Source organism: Thamnophis elegans, chromosome 2 (genome assembly GCF_009769535.1).
Source record: "Thamnophis elegans isolate rThaEle1 chromosome 2, rThaEle1.pri, whole genome shotgun sequence".
In the NCBI taxonomy this organism is placed as follows: domain Eukaryota; kingdom Metazoa; phylum Chordata; class Lepidosauria; order Squamata; family Colubridae; genus Thamnophis; species Thamnophis elegans.
In genome coordinates, this window is record NC_045542.1 from 30316307 (window position 1) to 30344188 (window position 27882).

At 41.7% G+C, this 27882-nt stretch overlaps 1 protein-coding gene across 1 annotated transcript in view; it reads right to left on the reverse strand.

Moving 5' to 3' along the window:
• Positions 1–26344, reverse strand: part of LOC116504063 (methyltransferase-like protein 7A) — a 66984-nt gene extending 40640 nt beyond the window's left edge. The window contains exon 1 of the mRNA XM_032210889.1: positions 25297–26344. Within this exon, the coding sequence (XP_032066780.1) occupies positions 25297–25788 (492 nt within the window). The 5' untranslated portion in view covers positions 25789–26344. The remainder of the gene's footprint in view (positions 1–25296) is intronic.
• Between the last annotated feature and the right edge of the window lie 1538 nt (positions 26345–27882).

The window sequence follows — 27882 nt, forward strand, 5'->3', positions numbered from 1 at the left end:
GGAGGCCCTCCGGAGGCTTCAGGAGCTTCCCTTTTAGGGGGGCGGAAGGTGCATCTTATACTCTAAAAAATACGGTAAGTTTTGCTAGAGAAGAATCTAGCCAATCTAATGTTAGTGTTGGCACACTCCTTTGTACTAACGGATGAGAAGAAAATAATGCCAACAGCACCCGGTGGTCTGGAATTCATAGTAAGCTATTTGAAAATATCCCTAGACTGAGTGGGTTAGGGATGGATGTGGTAACTCTTAACTATAATGCTCCAGGTAGCTTATATTTAAGGTGACCAGATTTTCAGATTGGTAAAGAGGGACACCATTGACGGGGAGGGCGGGGGGGCTTGATTAAAATTTTTATATTTTGTCAAAAGGTCACCCCAGGACACTGAAACCATCATAAATAAATTTGAATCTGTTGTCAAACAAAATTTTGATCACGTGACCATGAGGATGCTGCAACGGTCGCTAAGTGTGAAAAATGGTCGCAACGGTCGCTTAGTGTGAAAAATGGTCATCAGTCACTTTTTTCAATGCCATTGTAACTTTGGTCACTAAATGTTTTTCCCCTCCTCGAGACACCTCATTTCTTCCTTCATTCCTCTTGCTTATCTACTTTCACCTTATCCGTTTTCTGCTCTTTCCTTCTCTTCCTTCCTTTCTCCTTCTATCCTCTCTTCTTTCTTCACTCACTCCCTTCCTCCTTTTCTCTTCCTTCCTCCTTCCATTCTTTCAACTTCCTTTCTTTTGCCTATCTACCTTCTCTGTCTTTCTGCTCTTTCCATTTCTTTCCATACCATTTTTCCTTTCGTGCTTAAAAAAAAAGAATAGGACTTCTTTAAAACGCCACAGGGCTTTGAGCCTGACAAAAATGCAACCTCTTCCTTTGTCCTTCTCCTCCTCCATCACTAACAGCTGGGGAATCAGAAATCGGAGTGAAAAGCCAGTCCTCCATCTCTTCCCTCTTCCTGGATTCACTCCGAAGTTTTAAATCTCCCTTCTGTGCATAAACACTCCCTCCCTTTCTCTCTTTCTCTCTCTCTCTCTCTATGTTTGTCTCTCACTCTCTGTGTGGCTCTTTGCCTCTATCTCCCTCCCTCTCTGTCTCTCTCTCTGTCATTCTCTCTGTGTGTCTGTCTCTCTGTCTCTCCTCCCTCCCTGTGTGTGTGTCTATGTGTGTGGGGGATCCCTGCCACCATGGATGGGCTCCGGACTAGTGGAGCCTCCTCTTCCTCCTTTTTAACCAGGCGATATTCGGCTGCTGCACAATCCCAAGGGCACGCGCTGCCCTGTTTGCTAAATCCGGCGCAGTTTCAGAGAAAGAAGGCGTGTGAGAAAGCCCCCCCCCATCCCCGCTGCCTAAACATTTGAATGAAGGAGGCAGCAGGCTCCTTTGTCCTCGGCTATGCAATTTTCTTTCGTTCTCTGCTGCCCGAATGAGTGAATGAGGCAGAGGGAGATTGAAAGGAGGTTGCTTCCCTTCTGTCTCCCCGTTGCTCAGAAAAGCAACTGCGGGAAGGTCCTTTGGTGGCGGCAGGCGTCCTAGAATCTGCCTGCTAGCAAAGGACCTTCCCAGAGTTGCTTTTCTGAGCAACGGGGAGACAGAAGGGACAAAATACCGGCCGGCTGGGACGGGTATACATAATATTGCCAGACAAAGATTCATCCATGATCCCCAGGAAGAGGCAGAGAAGTGAAAAGCAGCCACAGCATCGGCGGGCGGAGAGAGGAAAGGAAGCTGCAGCCGAAGGGGGAGATGCTAGCTACGGTTCCCTGCTAGAAGCCGCCAAGGGCTGCGTCCACCGCTTGTGGCTTCCAGGTGCTGTTTGGCAACGGGAGGCCAGCAACCACCGCAGCAGCAGCATATTCCCTTGGCAAAGGCAGATGTAACTCCCCGGTGGCTGGTCTGCGCGCGCACACACACACACGGCCCCGCCCACTCCCTTCCTTTCCACGGCTGGCTCCCTTCCTGAAATCCCTAAAGGCTCCGCTTCATGGGAACCAGTACTGTCGCCCGCTTTCCTTCTCTCTCCGTTGTGCTCCGAGCTCCGCCTATCACACAACACTGTGACCTTTCCTCTGACAGAAATGTAAATTTTTAGGGAAGGAAGCGCGGAGTGATGGTCTTGGCCGATCGGACCTTCCTGGCCGCCTTTGCCATTTCCAGCCTCGGTGCAGGGGTAAATGCAGTGCCCTTGCGGCAGCTCCTCCACCCCCCCGCCCTTTCCCCACCTGCAGCCCCCCCTGGCCTGGGGGTGGGTGTCTCCCGGGGGAGCCCGGCTCATTTCTCCCGTGCAGGAATTGTCGGCGGGCGTGGATGTGCTTTGTTTGCGGTGGGCATGCAGCACTCTTGCTCCACTGGGCTCCTGGGTCCCTCCCTTCAGCCCCGTTCAGACAAGCTCTTTGGCTGCGCCCACGTTTGCTTTGACAGAAATCACTGCAGCCCCAAGTGCGCTGATCTCGGCATTTTTCGCATCGGGGTGTGCTGCAAGAAGAGGGAGTTAGTGAAGACCTTTTCTAGCCGGCGCAAAGGACTTCCCAAGACTTGCTTTGCAGCAATCCAGACTCCCTCCCTCCCTCTTGCAGCCCGCCCCATGCGAATTCCCCCCTCCCCGCATCTTCTCCTGGGTTTCTCTCGCAGGGTAGAGAGGCCGCGGGCTGGTAGTAGCCGCTGCGGGCTGGCTTTCCCTCCCCCGCCCCGCCTCCTCCACTAGCCTTTGTCCCTCCACAGTAGGGTGGCTGGGGGAAGGAGACGGCCCACCTGCCCAACTCCGCAAAGGGGGAGAAGGAGAGGAGGGCCGTCTCCTCCCCCCAGCCGCCCTACTGTGGAGGGACAAAGGCTAGTGGAGGAGGTGGGGCGGGGGGGGGGAAGCCAGACTCCCTAGGGAAGGCCTTCCCTTGCTAAAGGCTGCCGCCACCCACCTGAAGCAGCGAAGCCTCCCGATTCCCACCTGTTACTCACCAGTGAAGCAGCAAAAGCAAATGGCGAATGCGAAATGAAATGGAGACTTGTGCAGCGTGCTTAAGCGGACTCCAGCCAATCAGTGAGCTGGCTGGGATGCCGCGTGCTTAAAGTTTTCCATCCCAGCCAGCTCACTGATTGCCTGGAGTCCAGGCCAATCAGTGAGCGGCAGGCTGGGCTGGCTTAGATTTTTAGTATAGAATAGAATAGATGGGGGAATGGAACAAGCGAGCTAGCGGCAGCTGATGGGCGGGGGAGCCAGCGAGCGCCAAAATAAAGCGGGGTTTTTTGAGAACGGCCCGGGACGCGGGAAAAATTATGAAAACGCGTGCCTGTCCTGCCAGATGCGGGACGTCTGGTCACCCTACTTATATTGAATATATGGAATGTTTGCCTATATGTAAATACTTAGGCGATGGTATGGAGAGTTGAGAATGGAAGGATAATGTGTGGCCTCCAGAAAGAATAATTCAGGTATACGGACCAGCCACCTGGGCAGATAATGGAATGTATGGTTATAGAACTCCCATTAATCTTCTGAATAGAATGATAAGATTATGGGCAGTGCTTGAAATAATAACTAGTGAAACCACTATTTAAATTTAAATACCTAAATTGTAGGTATTAATTTAGGTATTAAATTTAATACCTAAAAAGCATACTCAGTTTGTAACAGCAATATATCAGAATAAACTTGCTTCACACTATTTGTTAGCAAAAGAAGCTGTCTGTGGAAAATTTAATCTCACAAATTGCGATTTGCAAATAGATGATCAAGGACAAGCTATAGAGGAGAAAACTGCCAAAGTGGGGAAAATCATTCACGTCCCAGTACAGACTGGGACTGGGGCAGTCGACTTCTCCTAGTTTGGCAGTTTCTTCTCTGACTGGAAAAGGATTGGGTTTCTAGTGTTCTTAGTCTTTGGTCATCTTCCCCTCCTCCCGTTTCATCCCTTCGATCCAGCACATAATTAAGTCAACCGTTGCTGGGATGAAAGTCATACTCATCTGTGTCTATTAACTCTCCTGATAAACCAAAAAATATCACGGTTTTCAAGACCATCCCCAAGAAATATAATCCCCTAGTCCACCATTGACAGGAAGCATGCTGTCCTAAAAGAAAAGGGAGGAAATGAAGGTCTCATGGAAAATGAAACTGTTACGGAGGGTCATAATAATAATAGAATAGGTAGAATTACAGGGACATAATAATAGAATCAGTAGAATTAGTTTAACTGCTCTTTCGCTTATGTAAGAATTACTCTGCTTCTGCCAGTAATAGAATTAATCACCACTTCTGCTGGGTTGTTTTTCTGCACAACCCTATGCCTGGTGCATATCTCAAACAAGAAGTGGGGTGTGTCATCGGGCAAACACCTGTGTTGCTAAGCATTCAGGCCCTCTTTTCCTTGCTGTACTGCCAAAGGAGAGCACGGACATGCAGGGATACAAGGAAGGAGGGCAGAATTGGGTACCAAGCTGATGTGTCTGAAGGTATAAAAAGATGCCATACTTTCCCCAAGGTGTGGGCTTTCGCTGTATGCTATTTGCCTGTATGTTGTGGAATGGTATACCTAGCTCCTTCTATGTACAAATGCAAGCTGTTATTTTTTTCAAACCTCTTCTTTAGTCTCTCTTTGGCATTCTGGTGAGCTAAGTGCATTTTTGGACGTTACAGTATAAGGCACAATTTGTTTAGTTTAGGAGTATCTGTTATGCTGAGATTCCAAAATGTGTGCTTTTTACATGCATGCAGAGGCCTAATGGCTGGTGGTTTGAGATCACAGAAGGTCTGTGGCTAGAGCTGGATCTCTTCAGAGAATAAGATTTTTCATATCCGAGATCCCAGACCTGCTTCAATCCTCTCTTTCAGACAAGTCCTCCCAGACTCATTTCCCTACAAAGCTTTCTGGGAATGTAGCAGCAGCTTTCCTTCCCATAGAACGGGCATCTCCAACCCTGGCAACTTTGACTTGTGGACTCCAACTCTCAGAATTCCTCAGTCAGGCAGGTTGGAGACCCCTGCCTTAGAGGAGCAATTTTCACCTCTTTCCTAAGTTGCCTCATGTGTGCCACACACCCATACAAAACAGGCCTGTTTCAAAGCAAATGTCAGTTCTCAGCAATTTCACAAATAGATGAAGAAAAGTCAATTTTATGCAGAAAATGTTGTTGGCGGTATTCCTCTCAGAAGGACAACTTACGTAAGTCTCATACAATTCTTCCCAATCATAGTTTGATTCCCAATTGAAATATTGATAACAAAATAGGCCAGGGGTGGGTTTCAAAACTTTTTACTACCCATTCTGTGGGTGTGGCCTATTTTGTGGGTGTGTCTTGGTGGTCATGTGACTGGGTGGGCGTGGCCAACTTGATGTCACTCACCAGGAGATGTCATGGATTGGGTAAAATGTGGTGAAGCTCACTTAACAATGCTCTTGCCTAGCAAGCAAAATTTTGGGCTCAATTGTAGTCATTAGTCAAGGACTATCTCTGCCCTCCTCTGCATGGCAGTTTTGTCCTAGTAAACTCTTCTCCTTTCTGGCAATTTCCCTTTTTTAGGGGCACCAAAATAATCCAGATAATGTAAGGTTTCCTGCTGTAGCAGGCGGTTGGACTAGATGACATCTGAGTAGCATTCTAGCCCTAAATTGCTGTGCTATCTTTCTTTCTTCTTTCTTTCTTTCTTTCTTTCTTTCTTTCTTTCTTTCTTTCTTTCTTTCTTTCTTTCTCTCTCTCTCTCTCTCTCTCTCCCTCTCTCTCTCTCTCTCTCTCTCTTTCTTTCTCCCTTCCCTCTGTGGGAAGCAACCCCCCCCCCCCGAAATAACTGCTGAATGTCACTTTGCAAACCAAGCAGCTTTTCAATTTAAAGCAGGACTCCAAAGTTTGCAACTTGTGGACTTCAACTCCCAGAATTCCACAGCCAGGTATGCTCAGTTCTGATTTAAAGTGACAGTGTTTATTTTCTATTTTGCTGACTATCCTGGCTGAAAAGTGATTTTCCTTCCTTCCTTCCTTCTTTCTCCCTTCCCTTCAGAGGTGGCTTCCTCCATGTATGGTCCCATACACCAGAAGAGGTAGTGAAAATCTGGTGTACCGGATAGGACCGGTAGTAATGATGGCTTGGCCACGCCCCCGAACCTGTTCTCCTGTCAGAAGCTTCATGAGAAGCTTTTTTAAAAAAAGTCCCCCCCCCGCCCTGCTGATTCAGGAAAGGGAAAAAAGCTTTAAAAAATAAGAGAGATAGAGGGAGGGAGGCAGTGGTGGGATTGATTATAGGGGTCGCTTACAGTACTTAGTGCATTGGAAGGTGTACCCTTTGTCCGAAGCTACGTGGGTAAAAAGCTGGGACCTAAAAGCAGATAGGTTAGTAAAGCAATTCCATGAACAGTTTCCCAATAAGCCAAAGGGTCCCCCGGGCTGGGGGGAGGAAGAGGTGGTTAATTTTGTATGTTAACCCTTATGTTATTCTCTTTTCAGGAAATATCTCCCTTTTGAGGAGAGGCCTCCTGTCAGGCCTGCAGCCAGTTCCTTTTAGGATCTTTGGCGTGCCACACACTCTCTCTTTCTTTACTATGCTGTTTCATTACTGGGGAATTGGGAGGGGGAATAGTAAGGTGTAGAATGTGTTGTTTTCAAAATAAAAAAATCCCTTTCTAGAAATCAAGGTCATTCTTTGTCTCTGCACCTCTGCACCTGACCGGAAGTGGATGGGTGGAAATGCCAGCGTGGCAGAGGAAGATTGGACCATGTGATGGGCTTGTGGGTGTGGGGACAAGATCGTGAACTTTCAACTGGGTGGAAACCCCAGGAAGCTTTCAGATTCGGGTTTTCACAGATGTACCAACATGTCTCTCTTAATAAATTGGAATTTTGAGGAAAGCTCTGCCTTGGACTCTGATTTAATTTTGGATGATATTTGGAACGCTGACATTTAGTTAAACAACCTACAATATACCTCAGAACCACGAGACCTGATATTTACATTTGTCATATTGGGAAAAAGTCACAAGACAAGGTTCACCAGAGAGCAACCCCCCCCAAAAACCCAATAAGCCAAAGGGTCCCCCGGGCTGGGGGGAGGAAGAGGTGGTTAATTTTGTATGTTAACCCTTATGTTATTCTCTTTTCAGGAAATATCTCCCTTTTGAGGAGAGGCCTCCTGTCAGGCCTGCAGCCAGTTCCTTTTAGGATCTTTGGCGTGCCACACACTCTCTCTTCTTTACTATGCTGTTTCATTACTGGGGAATTGGGAGGGGGAATAGTAAGGTGTAGAATGTGTTGTTTTCAAAATAAAAAAATCCCTTTCTAGAAATCAAGGTCATTCTTTGTCTCTGCACCTCTGCACCTGACCGGAAGTGGATGGGTGGAAATGCCAGCGTGGCAGAGGAAGATTGGACCATGTGATGGGCTTGTGGGTGTGGGGACAAGATCGTGAACTTTCAACTGGGTGGAAACCCCAGGAAGCTTTCAGATTCGGGTTTTCACAGATGTACCAACATGTCTCTCTTAATAAATTGGAATTTTGAGGAAAGCTCTGCCTTGGACTCTGATTTAATTTTGGATGATATTTGGAACGCTGACATTTAGTTAAACAACCTACAATATACCTCAGAACCACGAGACCTGATATTTACATTTGTCATATTGGGAAAAAGTCACAAGACAAGGTTCACCAGAGAGCAACCCCCCCAAAAAACCCAATAAGCCAAAGGGTCCCCCGGGCTGGGGGGAGGAAGAGGTGGTTAATTTTGTATGTTAACCCTTATGTTATTCTCTTTTCAGGAAATATCTCCCTTTTGAGGAGAGGCCTCCTGTCAGGCCTGCAGCCAGTTCCTTTTAGGATCTTTGGCGTGCCACACACTCTCTCTTTCTTTACTATGCTGTTTCATTACTGGGGAATTGGGAGGGGGAATAGTAAGGTGTAGAATGTGTTGTTTTCAAAATAAAAAAATCCCTTTCTAGAAATCAAGGTCATTCTTTGTCTCTGCACCTCTGCACCTGACCGGAAGTGGATGGGTGGAAATGCCAGCGTGGCAGAGGAAGATTGGACCATGTGATGGGCTTGTGGGTGTGGGGACAAGATCGTGAACTTTCAACTGGGTGGAAACCCCAGGAAGCTTTCAGATTCGGGTTTTCACAGATGTACCAACATGTCTCTCTTAATAAATTGGAATTTTGAGGAAAGCTCTGCCTTGGACTCTGATTTAATTTTGGATGATATTTGGAACGCTGACATTTAGTTAAACAACCTACAATATACCTCAGAACCACGAGACCTGATATTTACATTTGTCATATTGGGAAAAAGTCACAAGACAAGGTTCACCAGAGAGCAACCCCCCCCAAAAACCCCACCAAAACACCAAAGCTTTTTTTTTATTAAAAATGTAAAGCATAGTAAGTAAAACAAGAAAGTAATACATAATTCAGCAGTTAGCAAGCTTTGGTACATTATCAGTGTCTACATTCTAAGCCTTAGCTTTCAGTCTAATCCCATGCCAACATATGCAGAGGGTTTTTTTGAAAAAAGTTTTTTTATTTTTAAACAAACAAAGACAAACAAAACATGAAACATAAAACACTCATCAATTACATATAGCATGTCATTAGGTTACAAGCATTTGTGCATCACCACAAATGGTCACAGATTATCCATCAAGCATAAATAGATACATTATTATCATTGTACATCATATTGTTCAGTTACAATTGATATTCCTTTGTTTTAAACAAATGTTCTAGAAACAAGATTCACATATATACCAATATTCCATTGCATCTTTATTTGTCTAATAATAATATGTCTTTATAGAATCACCTATCTCATATTGTTTTTGCAATATGAAAGAATTCTCCAACATTTTATATTTATGCATCACTACTTTCAGTTGTATATAGAATCACAGATTGTCTATCGAGTATACATAGGTACATTGTTATCATTGTACATCATATGTTCAACTATAATTGTTATTCCTTCATTTTAAACAAAATGTTCTAGATATTCAATTCATGTATATACTAATATTCCATTTCATAATTGTTAGTCTATTTAATAATAAGATGTCTTTACAGTATCATCTATCTTATTCTATTATTCTTACAATATGAAAAGCTTCTCCAACATTTTTCACTTCCATGTTTTTTTATCTAGCCATTGATAAAACAAGTCCCATACCTTATAAAATTGTACATCTTCTTGTTCTCTAATTTCAAATGTCAATTTACTAATTTCAGCACATTCCATTATTTTCGAATAACTTCCTCCTGTGTTGGTATTTTCTCATTTTTCCATTTTTTTACAAATACAATTCTAGCTGCTGTTAAAACATTTAGAATCAAATATTTCAAATCTTTGTTATATGTTTCTGGTATAATTCCCAATAAAAAATCTCTGATTTAAGGTCTATGTGTTTTTGTATCATTTTCTCCAACCACATGTGGATTTTAGTCCAGTATCTTTTAGCTTCTATGCAGGTCCAATACATATGGTAATATGAGCCCAGTGTCTGATGACATTTCCAACACTTTTCCTACTTGTTCTTGAACATTCATGCTATTCTCGTTGGGAGTAGGTGCCACCTGTAAAACATCTTATACAAATTTTCCTTATATGCTGTTGACATTGTCATTTTATAATTTTGAGACCACAATTCCTGCCATTTCTCTAATTCAATCCCATGTCCAAAATCCCCTGCCCCCAAGCTATCCTGGTTTCTTTGACTTGTTCTTCCTTTAGCTTAACCTCTAGTAGATGTCCATATAATTTTTAATTACTTTTTCATCAGTACCTGTCAAATTTTTATCTAATTCAGCCATTTTATCACAGAAACCTCCCATTTTACGATCTTTATCATATCTAGATTGTATTTGCACATATGAAAACCAATTCATTCCTATTCCTTCCTGTTTCAACTCTTGCATAGATTTAAGTTCACCCTCTGCATTCAATATTTCACCATATCTAACTGTTTCCTTTTTATATATTATTGGATATGAAAAAGCTTCAATAGTTGATAGCCAGACTGGAATTTTTAGGTAATATTGCCTTTTGATCTTCTCCCAATTTAGTAACAAGGCCTCTCATATATAGTGTCTTCTAAAATAACCCTATTAGTTCCCTTATACCATAAAAAAGCATGCCATCCCAACAGCAAGTCATGTCCTTTTACAGTCAATATTCTAGAATTTCTTAATGTTATCCACTCCTAAATCCACATCAAGTTCATTGCCTGACAATATAATTCCCAGTCAGGTAGGCTCAATCCTCCTCTTATTCTAGCGTCTTGTAACAATTTTGATTTTATTCTTGCTTTTATCCCTTGCCAGATGAATTTCAACACTATTTTATTTAGTTCATCAAAATAGTCTTTCCCCAATCTAATTGGGATTGTCTGGAACAAATATAGTATTCTGGGTAAAATGTTCATTTTTGATTGTAGATATTCTCCCTATCATTGATAAAGTTTTCCCATTTCATCAAATCAGTCGCAATCTGCTGCTTGAGTCTAAGATAGTTGTTCTCTTTAAATGTACCACATCTAGCAGTTAAATATATCCCCAAATATTTAACCTTATTTGTAATTTGAATCTCCAAAGTTTCCGCCAATTCTTTCTTTTGTCTCAATGATATATTCTTTGTCAGAATCTTCATTTTATTTTATTTATTTTCAAGCCTGCTACTTTTCCATATTCCTCTATTCTTTCTATCAATTTTGATGCAATTTCTAATGGATCCTCAAGGATAAAAACCAAATCATCTGCAAATGCTTGTAGTTTGTATTCTTTTTTAAATTTTCATTCCTTTTATTTCTTTCTCTTCTCTAATCTTTCTATTTAAAACTTCTAATGTTAAGACAAAAAGTAAAGGTGATAGTGGGCAGCCTTGTCTCGTTCCTCTCTTTATTTCAATAGAATCTGTCAGTTCTCCATTTATCATTATCTTTGCTGTTTGTTTGTGGTATATGGTTTGTATGGCTTGAGTAAATTTCTTACCAAAATTCATCTGTTCCAGTTGTAGAAACATAAATCGTCAGTTCACCTCGTCAAATGCTTTCTGTGCACCTAAAAACAACAAAGCCAGTTGTTTTTTGGAATATGCCTCATAGTACTCCAAAGTGTCCAAATTTATTCTCATATTATCTTTAATTTGTCCCTTTGGTAAAAACCCATTTTGATCGGGGTGGATAAAACTGTTTAGATATTTTTTAAATCATTCTGCTAATATCGAAGCAAATAGCTTATAATCTGAGTTTAACAAGGAGATGGGTCTGTAGTTCTTGATTTGTGTTAGATCAGCCACTTCTTTTGGCAGAAGTGTAATATATGCTTCTAACCATGATTTGGGTGTCCTGCTCTCGGTCATCACCTCATTCATAACTTCTAATAGTGGGAGGGACAACAATTCCTGAAATGTCTTGTAAAATTCTACGGGTAAGCCATTCGGGCCTGGGGCCTTTCTGTTATTTTGTTTCTTAAGTGCTTCAGTTAGCTCCATCATAGTTATTTTACCTTTTAATATTGTTTCAGTTTCTTTGAGCATCTGAGGGAGATTGGCTTCCTGTAGAAATTGTTTAATTCCTCCCTCTTCTATATTCTCTTGTTCATACAGCTTACCATAGTAGTCTTGTATAATTTTCTTCTTCTCAACTTACCATAATGGATTTGCCCTTGAACATCTCTTAATTGCAATGTTTTCTTTGATTCTCTCTCTTTTTTCAATTTATACGCTAACCATCTACCTGGTTTGTTTGCATTTTCAAAGTAGTTCTGTTTAGCACCTCTATTTTTTTGTGCCAATTCCTCCTTTTCCAATAGATCCATTTTGTGCTTATTTATGTCCATTTTTATTTTAATGTCTTTTTTGTGGGGATTTCTGTAACACTTTTTCAAGAGTCTTATAGTCATTCTCTAAACCTTTAAAAGTTTGTCTTTTCTTTATGTTTCTCTTTCTTGCATAGTCTATTATCAAACCACTGGTGAAGACCTTCATTGTATCCCAAAGGTTCTGCATAGAGCCGAGGTGGCGCAGTGGTTAAATGCAGCACTGCAGGCTACTTCAGCTGACTGCAGTTCTGCAGTTCGGCTGTTCAAATCTCACCGGCTCAGGGTTGACTCAGCCTTCCATCCTTCTGAGGTGGGTAAAATGAGGACCCGGATTGTTGTTTGGGGCAATATGCTGACTCTGTAAACTGCTTAGAGAGGGCTGAAAGCCCTATGAAGCGGTATAAAAGTCTAACTGCTATTGCTATCTTCTTTTCTATTTTCTTTGAAGAAGAAAGCCAATTCTTTTTCCATTTTCTGAACGAAGTCCTTCTCTTTTAATATAGTATTATTTAATGTCCATCTAGATCTTATCCTTTGGCCTTTCAATGTAATTGTAATTGGATTGTGATCTGCCCAGGCACTTGTTTCAATCTCAATTTCCTGTACATTACAAGTCAATTCCATTGTAGCCCATACCATGTCAATTCTGGAACATGATAGATGTCTATTTGAATAAAAAGTATATTGTTTTTTTGTTGGGTTTCTTTCTCTCCAGACATCTTTTAAGTTTATTTCATCTATCATCTTGAAAAAGGATTTTGGGAGTGGTTTTCTATTTAGCTTTGTTGTTTTTTGTGATTTATAGTTCCATGTTCTGATCTACAATTCCATTAAAATCTCCCATCATACAGATATCAGCATAGTCCAAATCAATTACACACACACACACACACACACACACACACACACACACACACACACACTTTATTTATGGTCACAGACCAAAACACGAGTACTACAAAAGAGACATAAAAGAATTGATCCTAGCATCATAGCAATCAGCCACCAAAAGCTTAACTAAGGGAAATTACAGCGTTCTCCTCTAATGGTTACAGCTCTTAAGAAAAATTTAGAAACCTGAGAGGTGATGTATGAGGAGCCGTCTCCAAGGCAATATACAAACAAATTACAGCCATTAGATCTAGAAGGGACGATTTCAAGAAGAGACAGTAACTTAGATCTGTTTGTGTTATACATGGGGCAAAATAGAAGGACGTGCTCCAGTTTCAACCTCAGCTCTGTCACAAGGGCATAGCCACTCATTAATAGGGAGTCTCTTAAAACAACCATCCAAAAGTGCTGAGGGCAGACATTAAAGCAAGCAAGGGAAAAAGCTCTTCTATACTTGGGAATGGTTAAAGTATAAAAATAGGAAGCCATCCTCAATCCATAATGATTAAGTTGGTTGCGAGTCAGGGGGGGCAAGTTTTGTTGGCTCTGGCTCGTAGATATTGTAAATCAATGTCCACAAGCCGTTGGGCTACCTTAAATTGGGTGTCCTTAAGGCTGTAGTTTCCCAAGGCATCCTCCGTAAAATCTAGCAGATGTAACTTCTTCAGCAGCTCTTTATCCCAGCGAGAAATATGGGGGTCCGCAAACGCCAGGGAGAGGTAGCTGCCAGGAACTGCCAGAAAAAGCACCCAAAACCACCATTTAAAGATGTTAATCCAGGCCATACATTCCACCGATCGAATGCCCAGTTCCAGGTACATAGGGGTGAAACCAACACAAGGGGGAAGACCCAGAAGTTTTCTAAGGATTACTTCATGATTGATATGGACTACTCGGCCCACAGACGGCTCCAAGCTCCCTTTGGACACTGTTAATTAGTGATTCAAAGGCCAAGACTATCTCCGAGCCACTACTTGCTAGTACCTGATTATACAAGTTGAGACACTTCGGAGATGATAAAAAGGAGTGAAACTTTCTTTCAGTATTGGGAGGCCATTTGATCCTCCAGGTGTACGAGGCCACATAGGGATCTAATATCTGAGGGCCCCAAAGGAGATGTATATTTGAAAAAAGCCCAATAATTGTAACCAGGGGGTAGTGATCGCTCTCCGTAAGGCAGTCCACATAAAAAGCACGGACTGCCTCTCTTAAAGGTTGAGATATCAGCACAAAATCAATAACACTACTCCCACGTAAGGAACTAAAAGTAAATTCGCCAGCCAGATCACCTAGGGTACACCCATTAAGAATTATCTTGTTGTGTTGGAAGGGCTAACTGAATGCCAGCAAAATTTGTTAATTTATCCTTAGAATGTCTGGCTGAAGTCAAATGACCTATGGCCTGAAGGGTTTCTTGGGGGTAGAGTGTCTCTATCGCTGGGGGGACTTGAGCTCCCAGACGGGTCCCCCTATAAGAATGTACAATGCTGGGAATTTAGTTTCCATACAAGTAATATAGTTCTCCAGCGTGCCCCATTGAGCCTTGATATTGGCTTGCCTCCTCGTCGGGGGAAGATAGCCATTGAACACTATCAGTTTTCTCTCTCCTTTCTTAATTAAAAGCGCCATAGGTAAAGAGCCACAGGAGGGTAGTTCCACTGTCTCCACTTTCAAAGAAGTAGAGACCAAACAAGCTAGACCACCCTTAGGCCTCCCTGCCATAGATTGTCTAATAGTGGCCAACAAAATGGCCGTAAACCTGAAAAGGATATCTTATCACAAGCCCAGGTCTCTTGGAGCAGGATCACATTGTATGAATGGATATAGTTAACAAATTCTGTAGTACCACACCTTTGCCCCTAGCCTGCAATGTTCCACGAAAGGCACTTGAGTATGCAGGGGGGCGAGTAACCGAGTTTACTAGTTATTCTGTGTGGTTAATTTTTTCCAGAGCACTCTTTGCATAAAAAAAAATACATCCATTATTAGATGACAGGGTCATCCTCTTGGGAGGCAAAAGCAGGGGAACAGAGTGGGGAGGCGAGCCTTGCTCATGGGGCTGTAAGACTCTAAACGTACTCCAGTTCGTACTTGTGGCACTGACTGGTTGCTTAGCTGGAAGGTATTCGGCAATATCATCAAGCGGAGTTTGAGTTAGCCCTGCATCTCCAGATTTACGAAATAAACATTTTGGAGAAAACGCCAATGGAGCTTCCGCTGGTAAATCAGTATAAACTCCCTGAGGTCCAAAGGAATCCTTGTCAGAGAGTGATAGACTCCAAAGCTTGAACTTAATTGCATCCAGACGCTTTATGATTTGGGCTCTTTCCGATTGAGGAAGCACACTAAAGGAGCCAAAGAGCCGTGTCTCCTCCTGGTTCCAAAAGCCATCCTGACACAGATCAGTCCCATAGATAGGTGGAATCCCAGAGACATTGATCTGGGACCCATCTACCAAGAGACCTTGGGTGCCCTGAGCTGATGTTGCTTCTTTTGGGGCCACCTCTTCCCAGCTGATCAAATCAAGGGAAGCTTCCTGGTAAGTTGTTACGTGCTGCTAGGGGCTGATTTGGCCAATTGTAGGAGGAGCAGTTAGCCTATCATCTGAGGGAACGCCAGCTGAGGCTTTTGTAGAAGTAGGTATATAGCTAATACATGTTGCAATATCCAGAATAGCATTTGAAGTTGGCTCATTAATATATGCCACTGACGATTTTTTTTTATTCCCACAAGTCTTTTTTATTTCCATTTCATTCTATACAATCACATGTTTACTGTGCAACCGAGGCATATAACATTGGGTAATAAACACAGCCCTCACTTTTATAGAAAATGCCCCCTACAGTACAAACCCAATATACTGCCTTAGCCCACCATACACCCTCTTTCATCCCCCTCCAACTTTCATTCTTCCTTCTCTCATACCCCTCTACACCTACTTCCCCTCCCCCTCTATCTAACCCTAACCCTATCACTCCCTCTCTTAATCCATTCCCTCCCTTCCTTCTCCTCCTCCTCTCTCTCACCCTCTCTACTCTCCTTCTTCTTTCACTCAGCTCCTCCCTTCGGTATACTTCTATTACCTTCCAATATATTCAGTTTGTTCTGTTTTGACACTAACATTAAAAAACCACAGTATACAAGTGCAATCATGCTTTAAAATTTAACACATATTATATTTCCCCCCTCCCCCTAGATCCCCACCTCCCTTCCCTCCCCCCGACTTCCCAGAGCCCATGCATGGTATAACTTTTTGACAATCACAGTCTAAAATATCTCTACATTGAACTCAGCTTCTTGCTGTTACCCAAATTTTTAACAGTTTAAGTTATTACTGATTTTAAGCATAAGCTATCTGGAGTTTCTTAGTCCCGCATTTGCTTTGTATATAATCAATCCATTTTTTCCAGTCTCGCTTATACCTCTCGTTTGAATGTTCTTTAAGATATGCTGAAATTTTTGCCATTTCGGCTAAGTTTATAACCTTCAAAGTCCATTCTTGAATTGTAGGCAGGTCTTTCTTCTTCCAGTATTGCGCCACCAAGAGTCTTGCTGCCGTTATTAAGTACAGAACCAAATTAATCTCTACTGCTACAAAGTCAATACATATACCTAGTAAAAACAGCTGGGGAGTGAATTTTATCCTTTTTTTGAAGATATTTTGCAGGATCCACCAAATTTTTATCCAAAATGCCTTAACATTACGACATGTCCACCATATATGAAAATACGTAGCATCAAAAGAACCACATCTCCAACATTTAGGCTGAACATTTGAATACATAGAAGCAAGCTTTTTGGGATCTAAGTGCCATCTATAAAACATCTTATAAAAATTTTCTCTCAAATTTTGTGCTTGTGTAAATTTTACATTTCTTACCCATATTTTTTCCCATGTGTCCAGCATTATAGGTTCTTCAATATTCTGAGCCCATTTTATCATACAGTCTTTAACCATTTCGGTTTCTGAATCCATCTGTTTGGATCCATCTGTTTGGATTCATAATATACATTATATATCCTCTTTATGTGCATTAAACTTTGATCTCTTATTTGTTTAAACAAGTTATCCTCAGCTATTACAAAGCCTGTTTTTTGGTCTATTTTCCACCTGGCCTGTAATTGGCCATACTGAAACCACGTTTGAACTACCTTCTCTTTTTTAAGTACCTCTAAGGATTTTAATTGCAACACCCCTCTTTCTATAATAAGGAGTTGTCTATAAGTGGTTCTATCGTGTTTTTGTTCTATATTCATATTTTCAATTGCATGTCTAGGAATTGCCCACATGGGCAATTTGTCATTTAGTTTATGTTGATATTTTTTCCAAACCCGCAATAAGGCATTTCTTAAAATATGATTTTTGAAATTCTTATCCAGTTTTTTGTTAAATAACAAGTAAGCATGCCAACCATATACCAAATCATGTCCCTCAATATTCAATATTCTGTCATTGGTTAAATGGATCCAATCACTAATTGCAGATAAGACCACTGCATCATAATATAATTTTAAATTTGGTAATTTCAATCCTCCTCTTTCATTTACATCTTGCATTATTTTCATCTTTACCCTCGGCTTCTTTCCTGCCCATACAAATTTGTTGATACCCTTCTGCCATTCTAAAAGATTCACATCTCTTTTGAGTATTGATAACATTTGAAACAAATTTTGGTAAAATATTCATTTTCACTGCTGCTATCCTTCCCAGCAAAGATAAATGCAGTTTCTCCCACCTTTTCATCTCCGTTTGTATACTATGCCAGAGTGGTTCATAATTATGCTTGTATAATTTCCCATTTGAAGTTAAAATATTAACTCCAAGATATTTTGTGGGCAATAAATCTCCTGCCACTCACAAGTTGTCGATTACTCAAAAGTGGCTTAATCGATACATATTTGAAGACTCTTCTTGGCAAAATGCCAAGATCTTAACTAGGATCCTCTTCTGAACAGTAGTTTTGGAATGTTAGAATTAGCGAAACTAAGTAGCACTCTGGTGCAGTATTCAGGGGAGGGTTAAGGTTCGACCTTCTTCAAATCATCAGCTTTTAGCCCCAATAACTTTAATAGATGACCCCTTGCTAGTTGTGTTGAACTCCAGTAAGGTAAATTGCTGTTAATGGGATTAATAATGAGGGCCACTGGTTTGGCTGTAAGACCAGCTATTCGCGTCATGGGAAGCAGAATTTAGTCTGTTGGTAGAATTTCGTTGACCAGGATTTCATTGGCCAGTGCTTTTATTAAAGCTTTTCCTGGGATTTGGCAGGGAACACCCTGTCACTGCCACCGACTGCCGAGTGATCATCCTGGAACACCCACTGGTAGTCCAGGAGACTAAGTAGTTTAGAGTACTTACTATCCTATCAAGCTGGAGCTGAATGCTCACTGTAGTTTCTGCAACCAGTGAGCCAAAAGTTCTACAAGGGTAGGCTCATGCAAGGGGTGGTTAGGGAACACAGTTTCAGGTAAGTCTTCATTCTCAGCTCTGGGGGTGATGCCCTCAGAAGCTCCCCGGCCAGAAGACCAAGCCAAAGCAAAGTCCTCAATCTTAGATTGCTTCAAGAAAGGTTGAAAAGCCAAGTCAATGGGAGACCTGCTCCTTTTTCTTGTCTGCTGCCCAGCTTCTTCTCTTTTCAGGGGCTCCATTGGGGCGGGCTCCCTGGATTTAGTCATTGAAATAAGCTGTGGCTTTTGAATAAGCCACAGTTGCAGGATTCAATAACATCCCAAGCAGTGGTAGGTTTCTCGGAAAGATGGTTTTGTGTAGTTTTCTATAGAATTCATCTTGTTTATCATTGGGGGCATAAATTGCAATTAAAAGTATTTTCTTAGTGTTATCAATAATTTCCACCATCAGAATTCTTTCATCGTCATTTGTATAAATTTGTTTTGTTGGAATTTTATCTTTAGTATAAAAATCACTCCTTTTTTCTTACAGCCTGCCAATGCAGTAAACATTTTTCCAAGTTTTGGCTGTACCAATAAATGTTCATGTTGTTTTTGAATATGTGCTTCTTGTAGACAAATTATGTCCAATTTAAATTTTTCTAATTTGTGAAGTATTCTTCTTTTAATTGCTGAATTAAGTTCATTTATATTGATTGTAATCATTTTTTCTCTTTCATGTTTATATTTTATAAGTAGGATTTATAGCTCTAGTTTAGGTCCGATTGGACCGCCCAGGCGACTTGAATTCGACGGTGATCCTGGAGCTCCAGAAAAGTTTGTCGTTTCACAACGACGTCAAGACTTTCCAACATATGCAGAGTTTTACCCACTCTACAACTGCAGGGGATAAGAAGCTGAGAAAAATCTTTCTGCTTTGTCCTCTCCTAAACGCCAACAAAACCTTCGACCCGAAGTATTATTTTTTCCCCAAATATTTATTTTATTTCTTTAAAAAAAAAACACAAATATTTCATCATTTGTCAATCATTAAGACATTGAAGTACAATTTTTTTTGTGTCCCTCCCTCCCTCCCTCCCTCCACCCCCAACCCCCCTCCTCCTTCCCCCCCCGACTTCCCAGAACCTGTACACGGTATGGATTTTTAACTAACCAAGTCAAAAATCTATTGAGAAAAAAGAAATAAAGAAATTAATGACATTCTACATTGACCTTAGCTTCTTCTTACTGAACTAACTTTTAACAGTTTAAATCATTTCCGATCTTAAGCATGGGCTAACTGGAATTTCTTGGTCCCGTATTTATTTTGTATATAGTCAATCCATTTTTTCCAGTCTCGTTTATATCTCTCATTTGAATGATCTTTAAGATATGCCGATATTTTAGCCATCTCGGCTAAGTTTGTGACTTTCAATATCCATTCTTGGATTGTAGGCAAGTCTTCCTTCTTCCAGTATTGCGCCACCAACAGTCTTGCTGCAGTTATTAGGTGCAGAATCAAATTAGTCTCTACCACTGTAAAGTCCGTACATATACCTAGTAAAAATAACTGAGGAATAAACTTTATCCTTCTTTTAAAAATATTTTGCATGACCCACCATATTTTTATCCAAAATGCCTTAACCTTTTGGCAGGTCCACCATATATGATAATATGTAGCATCGAGAGAACCACACCTCCAACATTTAGGCTGTACATTCGGATACATAGAAGCCAACTTTTTAGGATCTAAATTATTTTCAGGGAAACATAGTACCAGTTTCTTCTTAGAGAACAAACTGTTCTTATTACCCACTTTCAAAGCATTCATAGAGGTAATATGGGCATAATGACAGATCTTTCCCCCACTTGCACCTAACTGTGACACAAGTATGCCTTTGCAGCCTCTTTTTAAAAATACCTTATCCACATGACAAGGTACTGCTTTGTACTGGAAAGAAGGAACACTAGTCCTACATCATGTGATTTTTCCATTGTAGAGCTTCTTTGGTATCTCTACATTTGTCCTAAAGGTGCTTTTTCTAAAAGACAAATGGACTTTCTTGCTTGATTTTTTTCCCTTTGAAAACATTTTGCTTCTTAGCCAAGAAGCTTCTTCAATGTATATGAAGGGAAACGTTTTACAAACAAGCAACCCCCCACCCCCCAAAAAATACCCCAAGGAAATTCAGTTGCTTTTTGGAAAAAAGCACCTTTGGGACAACCATGACCTGGATGATTGAGCCTCTTCGTAGACATACAGTATTGTATCTCCACATGAACAATCTTTTAAAAATTGTATTGTTAATGCTTTATTGTTCAAGTAATTCTATGACTGTAATACACAATGGGGCTATATTCAACCATATGCAAGGTAATAAGTATTCTGATCTTTGAAACTCTCAAACACCCTCCCACCCCAGGTCCAAGTTATCAATTGAAAGTTGGACGAGAGACGGTCTACAGTATGCGCCCATGAAGTTTCCTGCAGTCACTGCTCAACACCTGTACATTTCTCTTGTCTGTAACAAAACAGTGGGGAATAGTAGGATACTTATTACGGTGTGCAGTTTCCACTGATAGAGCTTTTGTGTGAGACTCCTTCACCAACTTCTCCTTGTACTTAACAACTTCCCATTTGGCATGTCTACTGCTATAGCTGACTGGTTAAAGAAAGCAGAATCCCAGTTTTACCTGCCTGTAGTTTGACTTAGAAGGATAAATTGGCAGAATACTTGTCATTTTCACTCACTTAAAAAAAAAAAAAGATATTCACCGATTTATTATCTTGGGGCAGTGATTCATCAACCCTTGCTCAGCACTACTTTTATGCCCTAACCACAGGTTGTTTGTGTGGTTAGGAGTCAACGAGCCAGTGTTTCTGCTTGTTGAAGATGTAGAAATTGCCAAACAGTGGAGACCTAGTTCACAAACCATAGTGGACTCGTTCACACCACCACATTTTACTTCAGGGCAGATATACCCAGGATTTGGGAATACAGGGTGTGATTAGTGCTCCCTGGGGTGGGGGATGTGATGGCAGCTCCTTACATTCCTCAAAAGAACTGCTGTCATTGAGTTGAATGAAAGCAAAGCAGTGAAAGTGCAGAACTGGTTTCATGTCAATCCAAGCTGGAAACACTTTCAAAGTGGAGCAGGAAAACCCAGTTCCAGGCTACTATCTCCACCTCCTGCGGATAGGAGCCAACTTCAGGTTAGGCAATTAGCTCCTCAGCAACCCTCACCTTCTCTTCTGGGCAAGAGGAAAGAATGGCTTAGGAATGACCCAAGGTAACCTTGTGTCTGTGTATGGTGAATCTGTTCTTCTAGATCTAGTTCTGAATTTGTTCCTACTTGTCCAGTGAGAAATAGCTGGAGATTCCGGACTCTGGGCTCACATTCGCAGCCAAAAGAGGGGAGGATGAGAGAGGAATCTGATGCTGGTTGACAGGAGATTGCAGAAATCTCAGGGGGACAAGCGGAGCTCTTTCCTTACGGAGGTTTCCAGCTGGGGCCTGGGGCGACGGTTAGAGACGCCCTTGGGGCTGCAGGGAGCCGCTTTCCTAATAACAGCAGTGCTTTCTGCCACTCGGTTTTTTGGAAGCAAGCTCAATCTAGGGCCATTGCCTTACGGAACACCGAACAGGTTAAGTTAAATGAAATGGTTAAATTCAGAATAGAGCTGGAAGGAACCTTGGAGGTCTTCTAGTCCAACCCCCTATTCAAACAAGGCAGCCTCGGTCTCACCATCTGTGAGGGAGGCTGGGGGGGGGGTAGGAGCCCCAGGAGCAGAAACAGCGGCCACAAAGAGAGGATGGACGAGCGAAAGCTCTGGATCAAGCTCCGGATCATCTTTGATCCAGGAAGCAAATGGCAGCTGAGCCTCTGGATGGCTTCTTTTGTGGTTGTCCGTCTCGGGTGCTGCGGGTCTCATGGGGCGAGTTTCACGTGGTGTGAGCGCTTCGCGGTTTCAGCACGTGGAAACACGATTTTTATTCTCTCTTTCACCTTTCTTTCCTTCCTTCTTTCTTTCTTTCATCCTTCCTCTTTCTTTCTTTCCATCTGTCTGTACTAAACGGTTTGCACACCTGACCTCCCTCGGACACACACTGTTTAGATTTTAGATTTAAATTGTAACGCCTAAAATGAATTAGTTTTACATTAAAAAAAACAACAATATCTCTCAATATCACTTTTAACAACTTAAAAGTGACTACTGAGGATCAGTCTTTTCCAAGGGTCAGTTACACAACCCACAATATACCTCAGAACGATGAGACTTGATATTTGTATTTGCTGTATTCAGAAAAGGTCACCAGACAAGGTTCACCAGACAACAACAACAAACCTCCAAGCTCTTTTTTATTGGAAGTGAAAAGCATAAGTAAAACAAAGAAATACACAATTCAGCAGTTAGCAAGCTTTGATAAATTACCAGTGTCTACATTCTAAGCCTTAGCTTTCAGTCTAATCCCATGCCAACACATGCAGAGTTTTACCCGCTCTACAACTACAGGGAATAAGAAGAGGAGAAAAATCTTTCTGCGTAGGCATCTCCCAAAGGCCAACAAAGCCTTCTGCCTGAAATATTATTTAACCAAGATTTCCTGGGATTGTTTTTCTTTTATATTTTATATTAATTCTTTTATATTAATAGTATTAATTAATTTTAATATTTATTTGTCCTCCATCCAAATCTGATCCAAGGTACCCATTTATATCAAATATGTCAAACTCAATTTCATTGACAGTGTTTTTGATCGGGGGGGGGAGGGGGCAGAAGGGGACATGGCCCGGGTGGGCATGGCCAGCTCAACGTCACTCATGTCGAGGGTGCCTATGGTGGTTTGAGCACTCTGTCAGCAAAAACAGGCTTCCAAGCTCCGTTTTTGCTGCAATGGTCTCCTGCAGCCCTCTGCCAATGAAAACAGAGCTTGAGGAGGCCATGCACGGACCTCCCAAGCTCCATTTTTTTCTGGCAAAGGCACCACTGGCCAGTCCTTTGCTGTTTCCAGGGTGGCCCCATATAAGCACTCCATGGGCCTGATCCAGCCCCCAGGCTTTGAGTTTGACATCCCTGATTTAGGTTTAGTGCGGCCTGAACTTTTAGGATCCTTTGTCCACTCCAAATTGTATAGAATAGAGGAAACACTTTTCTTAGTGTAGCGTATGCATTGTCACTCTTAATTCCTTAAAGTCAAAAATCTGATTTTAAGAGAAAGATGCTTTCTCTTAAATTACTTCACAGCATATCCATAAATATGGGGACAAACTATAGTTAGAGGCAACGGGGCCATGAAGTGTTGCAAGTACAGTTTAGAAAACCCCGCGTTCTCCAAATCCTTCCAGGTCTCTTTTAACAAGGAGCATCCCTCTGTCAAATATCTCCAAGTAGGGTTACAGAGTAAAATAATACAATATAGAAATTAAACATTGTATTTCCACTGTGATCAAGATTGTTGTCATAAAACTTCCTGGGGACATGAAGCAATAATTAAGTATAGAGACAAAATGAAGCTGGAATGCAATTTAGCCATGAATGATTTACAGGAGATTGAAGTTCTAGGAAAACTGCAGAATTGGCCTTTTTTTATTTAAGGAAGGTGCTTAAGTAGCTGTATCAGTTCACTACATTTCCGCATATTGGTTTATCCTTATCTCAGTTTAGAATTTATATTAAAATTCAAAAGGGTTCACAAAATTTTAAGCATCACTGTGTATTTATTACATTTTTATGCCACTCATCTCCCTTTTGAGGTGATTTTGGGTGGCTTACAAGTTATAAAACAGGTAAAAAGTAATTAAAAAAGTAAAATTACACAGATTAAAATATTATTAAAAACTTTACTAAATTTTACTAAAACTGAAACTAAGAGAGCTAAGAGATGGACAGGATGGGGATGAGGTCTTATCCCATCAGCCACCTCTAGCAGCAAGCTGGTGCATGGTGTTATTTTTCCTTTTTAAAAAAACATTATAGTGGAGATTTTGGTGCCAAGTTAAAACCTATATATGCTTTTATATATCATAAAAATAAGCTTAGCAAGATAATCCAGACGAGAAGCACACCCAGAAGTTCTAGCTCTAGAGGCTTATCTGTCTTTTGTCTAAACATGGTTTAATTTTTCTTTAACAGATTAACAGAGTTGGAAGAGACCTTATAGGTCACCTGGTCCAACACCCCCCACCCCCGCTCAAGCAGAAGACCCTACACCATTTCTGACAATTGGCAGTCCAATCTCTTCTTAAAAGTCTCAAGTGATGAATCCCCTGCAACTTCGAGGCAACTTCCGTTTCATTGGTTGATAGTTCTCTGTCAGAAAATTCCTCCTTATTTTTATGTTGAATCTCTCCTTGGTGAGTTTCCATCCATTATTCCTTGTCTGCCCTTCAGATGCTGTGGAAAATAGCTTGACCCCCTCCTCTGTGTGGCAGCCCTTCAAATATTGGAACATTGCTATCATGTCTCCCCTGGTCCTTCTCTTCACTAGACTAGCCTGCCCAGTTCCTGTATGTTTTAGTCTCCAGTACCCTAATGCATAGTATTGTATACCAGGACCCTTGGGTAGCCAGAAGAACTGAGGCAGAGACAGGAATAAAGGCTAACAAGTTTATTCCCTAACAAGTACAGGCTAACATTCAGAACCGACTTCAGACAGGAACGCGCGCTGCTCGTTTGGACAGTCCCTTTTTATACTGGAGCTGTCAAACGACCAGCCAATCGGCTGTCGAGTACTTCCCGCTTAAACAACTTTATTTTACCGCATGCTCAGAACGTGACACATAGGTGTTGCTTAAATGGATGGAAGAGAACAGGAAGGTCTGGAGGAACGTTGTCCATGGAATAGTAATGGGTCAAACACGACTTTGCAACTAACAATAACATTATTGTTAATTAAAGTTTTAAACAAAATTTCAAGCCATCCAGCTGAGCTGAACGATCCTTGGAAGCTTTCCCCCACCCTTTTTCAAGCATTTCCCCCCTCTCGGTTTGGGCAAATTGGCAGGGAAAAAATGCTTTAAAAAGTGAAAAAATTTGGCCAGGGATCCAGTTTATGTTAAGCCCGAAAATGAGCAGCATAAAGAGCAGCAGAGAGATGTTGTTTTTGTGGAATCTAAAGCCCTTGAACCCATGCACACCTGCCTAGTGTGTATGTGCACCTACCTAGTGCCCATTATTCATTTGTCTGGACACACCAGAATTAACTTTCTCTCTTTGCCCTTTGACTTACGGGTCTGAGCACTCGCAAGATCTCCTTCAATGCAGCCTGGGTGTTCTTCACAGAGCAAAACACGGTTGTGCAAACCACCACGTCCACAGAGTTGTCCGACAATGAAGTCATGTTCTCAGCGGAGGCGACCACAAAATTCTCGAACTGGAGGTGTGTGTTTTGAGCCATGCTGTTCAGGAGGAATTTTTGAAAGTTGGGGTTGTAGTCCAAGCAGGTCACGCGAGTGTTGGGGGGATAAAACTGAAAGTTGGGGCCGGTGCCCACGCCAATCTCTAGCAGGTGGAGCTTTCCCGAAGCATCAGCATAGTCGCGCATGTTATGGAACAGCTTCTCCTTTTCCTTGCACATTTTTTTATTGTACAGTTTGCTGAGCTGATTCATGAAAATTGGGAAAGTTTTTTTGCAAATAGGATCCCATAAGCCAAAATAGGCAAGCACATAGATGGGCAGGATGAGGATTTTCAGGCATTGTTGGAAGATGAAAACCAGCATCGTCTTTGATGGAAGAAAAGAAACCCTTCCTGCTTGATTCCCTCAATGATTTCCTTGAAATACTTCCAGTTACTCACAGTTCTTTTAATGATGTGACCTACGGAAAGCATCTACATCAGGTCATCAGTTTGAATCTGTTCCAGTTCTTCCTTAAAGCGACAACAACTCTTTTAGTTACGTAAAAATATCTTTCAGTTATACAATTTGGGATGAACATGCTTTGAATGCTGTGGGAGTAAGAATAGATTTCCAGAGGATGTATTGGTAGTAGCCAGAGCAGTGGCCACCACATTGGTACAGTGGCTTGTTTGGCCCACCCACCAGCCCTCGTTCTATGGCAATTTACAGTATAACGCAACTGGCCAATTGTGCATGCGTGCAAAGCGTGCTGCCCCTGCAGAAACCACTGCTGAGCAGCTGGGTGCCGCAGGGTGGTGGCATACACAGCATGCGTGCCCAACCGGGACACCTGGTCCTATGCTCAGCGTACCAGTTGTGATGGGATCCGGAACCCACCACTGAACCAGGAGCAGTGACGTGCAGTCAGGGGAGGCAGGGGAGGCAGAGCCTTACCACTGTCACATTGAAAAGAAAAAACAATGTAAAGGCAAGAGCTGAGGTCAGGCTGAGGTAGTTGCTGCCAGAGTCACAGTGGATGATGCTGCTTAGTGCTTAACTGTTTAAAAAAGCCTCTTAAAAAGTGCCCTCTTCAGGAGGAGGCAGGAGAATGACGGGCCTCATCTACTCTGACTTTAGGCGTTTTATGATCACTCGAGCAGAGTTAAGCAAGGGTTAAAAGCCGAAAAATTCCTGACGTAGGTGAGGCATGTCATATTCCTGCCTCCTCCTGTAGAGGATGCTTTTTTAGAGGCTTTTTTAAACAGTTAAGCACTAAGCAGAGTCATCCACTTGGAGGTTTTGTAGTCCAACCCCCTGCTCAAACAAAGCAGCCTCGGTCTCAACATCTGTGAGGGATGGGGGGGGGCAGGAGCCCCAGCAGCAGAAACAGCAGCCACAAAGAGAAAATGGACGAATGAAAGCTCCGGATCATCTTTGATCCAGGAAGCAAATGGCGGCTGAGCCTCTGGATGGCTTCTTTTGCGGTTGTCCATCTCGGGTGCCATGGGTCTCGTGGGGCGAGTTTCACATGGTGCGAGCGCTTTGTAGTTTAAGCACATGGAAATGTGATTTTTATTATCTCTCTCTCTCTCTCTCTCTCTCCCTCTCTCCTTTCTTTCTTTCTTTCTTTCTTTCCATCTTTTCTTTCTGTACTAAACAGTTTGCTCACCTGACACACTGTTTAGATTTTAGTTTTAAATTGTAATGCCTAAAATGAATTAGTTTTACATTAAAAACAAGAATATCTCATATCAAGATATCTATGCTTTGTTGTTAGCCATAGTATATTTAAAATGGTCTGGAGAGACAATAAAATTACTGATTTTAATGATGCCAAAAATCCTCAGACTCGATTCTAAAGCAGCCATCAGTAATGATGCAAATGAAGAAAAGTGGCAGATGCGAGAGTTTATTACACTCCTACACTAGGAAACCAAGTTCTCTATCCAGGCGGGGCAGTTCCCTATCCTTGCAACTAAGCATTATTTTATTCCAAGTTCTGTTAGAGAGAAACCCACTTGTACTCGTTGGCAGTTAACTCGCCATAGGTACAAGCAATTGGAAATGCCTTAAGGTTGTTCTATCATAATTTGATTTTCTATACATTCAGAAAACTCAATAGCGGTCCCTTCCCCCATTTGCTATTATAAACGGACAGAAAACCTCATTGGTCCGTGCCGCAAAGATGGATTCTATGTTTATGTTTATTTTAATCAGAGTCTAGCCAAGTGAAGACAAGTTCCTAAATGTATTTCCCAATTTGTTCTGCAAAAGTAAACAGAACGCAGTGTACTAGGAATTTAAACATGACACAGTTTAATATTGGTTTTGTTATAGGCTTTTATTTAATCTTGTTTTTAATATATTACTGATTTCTTAAAGTTTAGTGATTACTCTGGATTATAAATTGACTAAATAAACGACCTAAATAAATGCCGATATATAAAAATAAATGCCATTACATATCCTGATCTG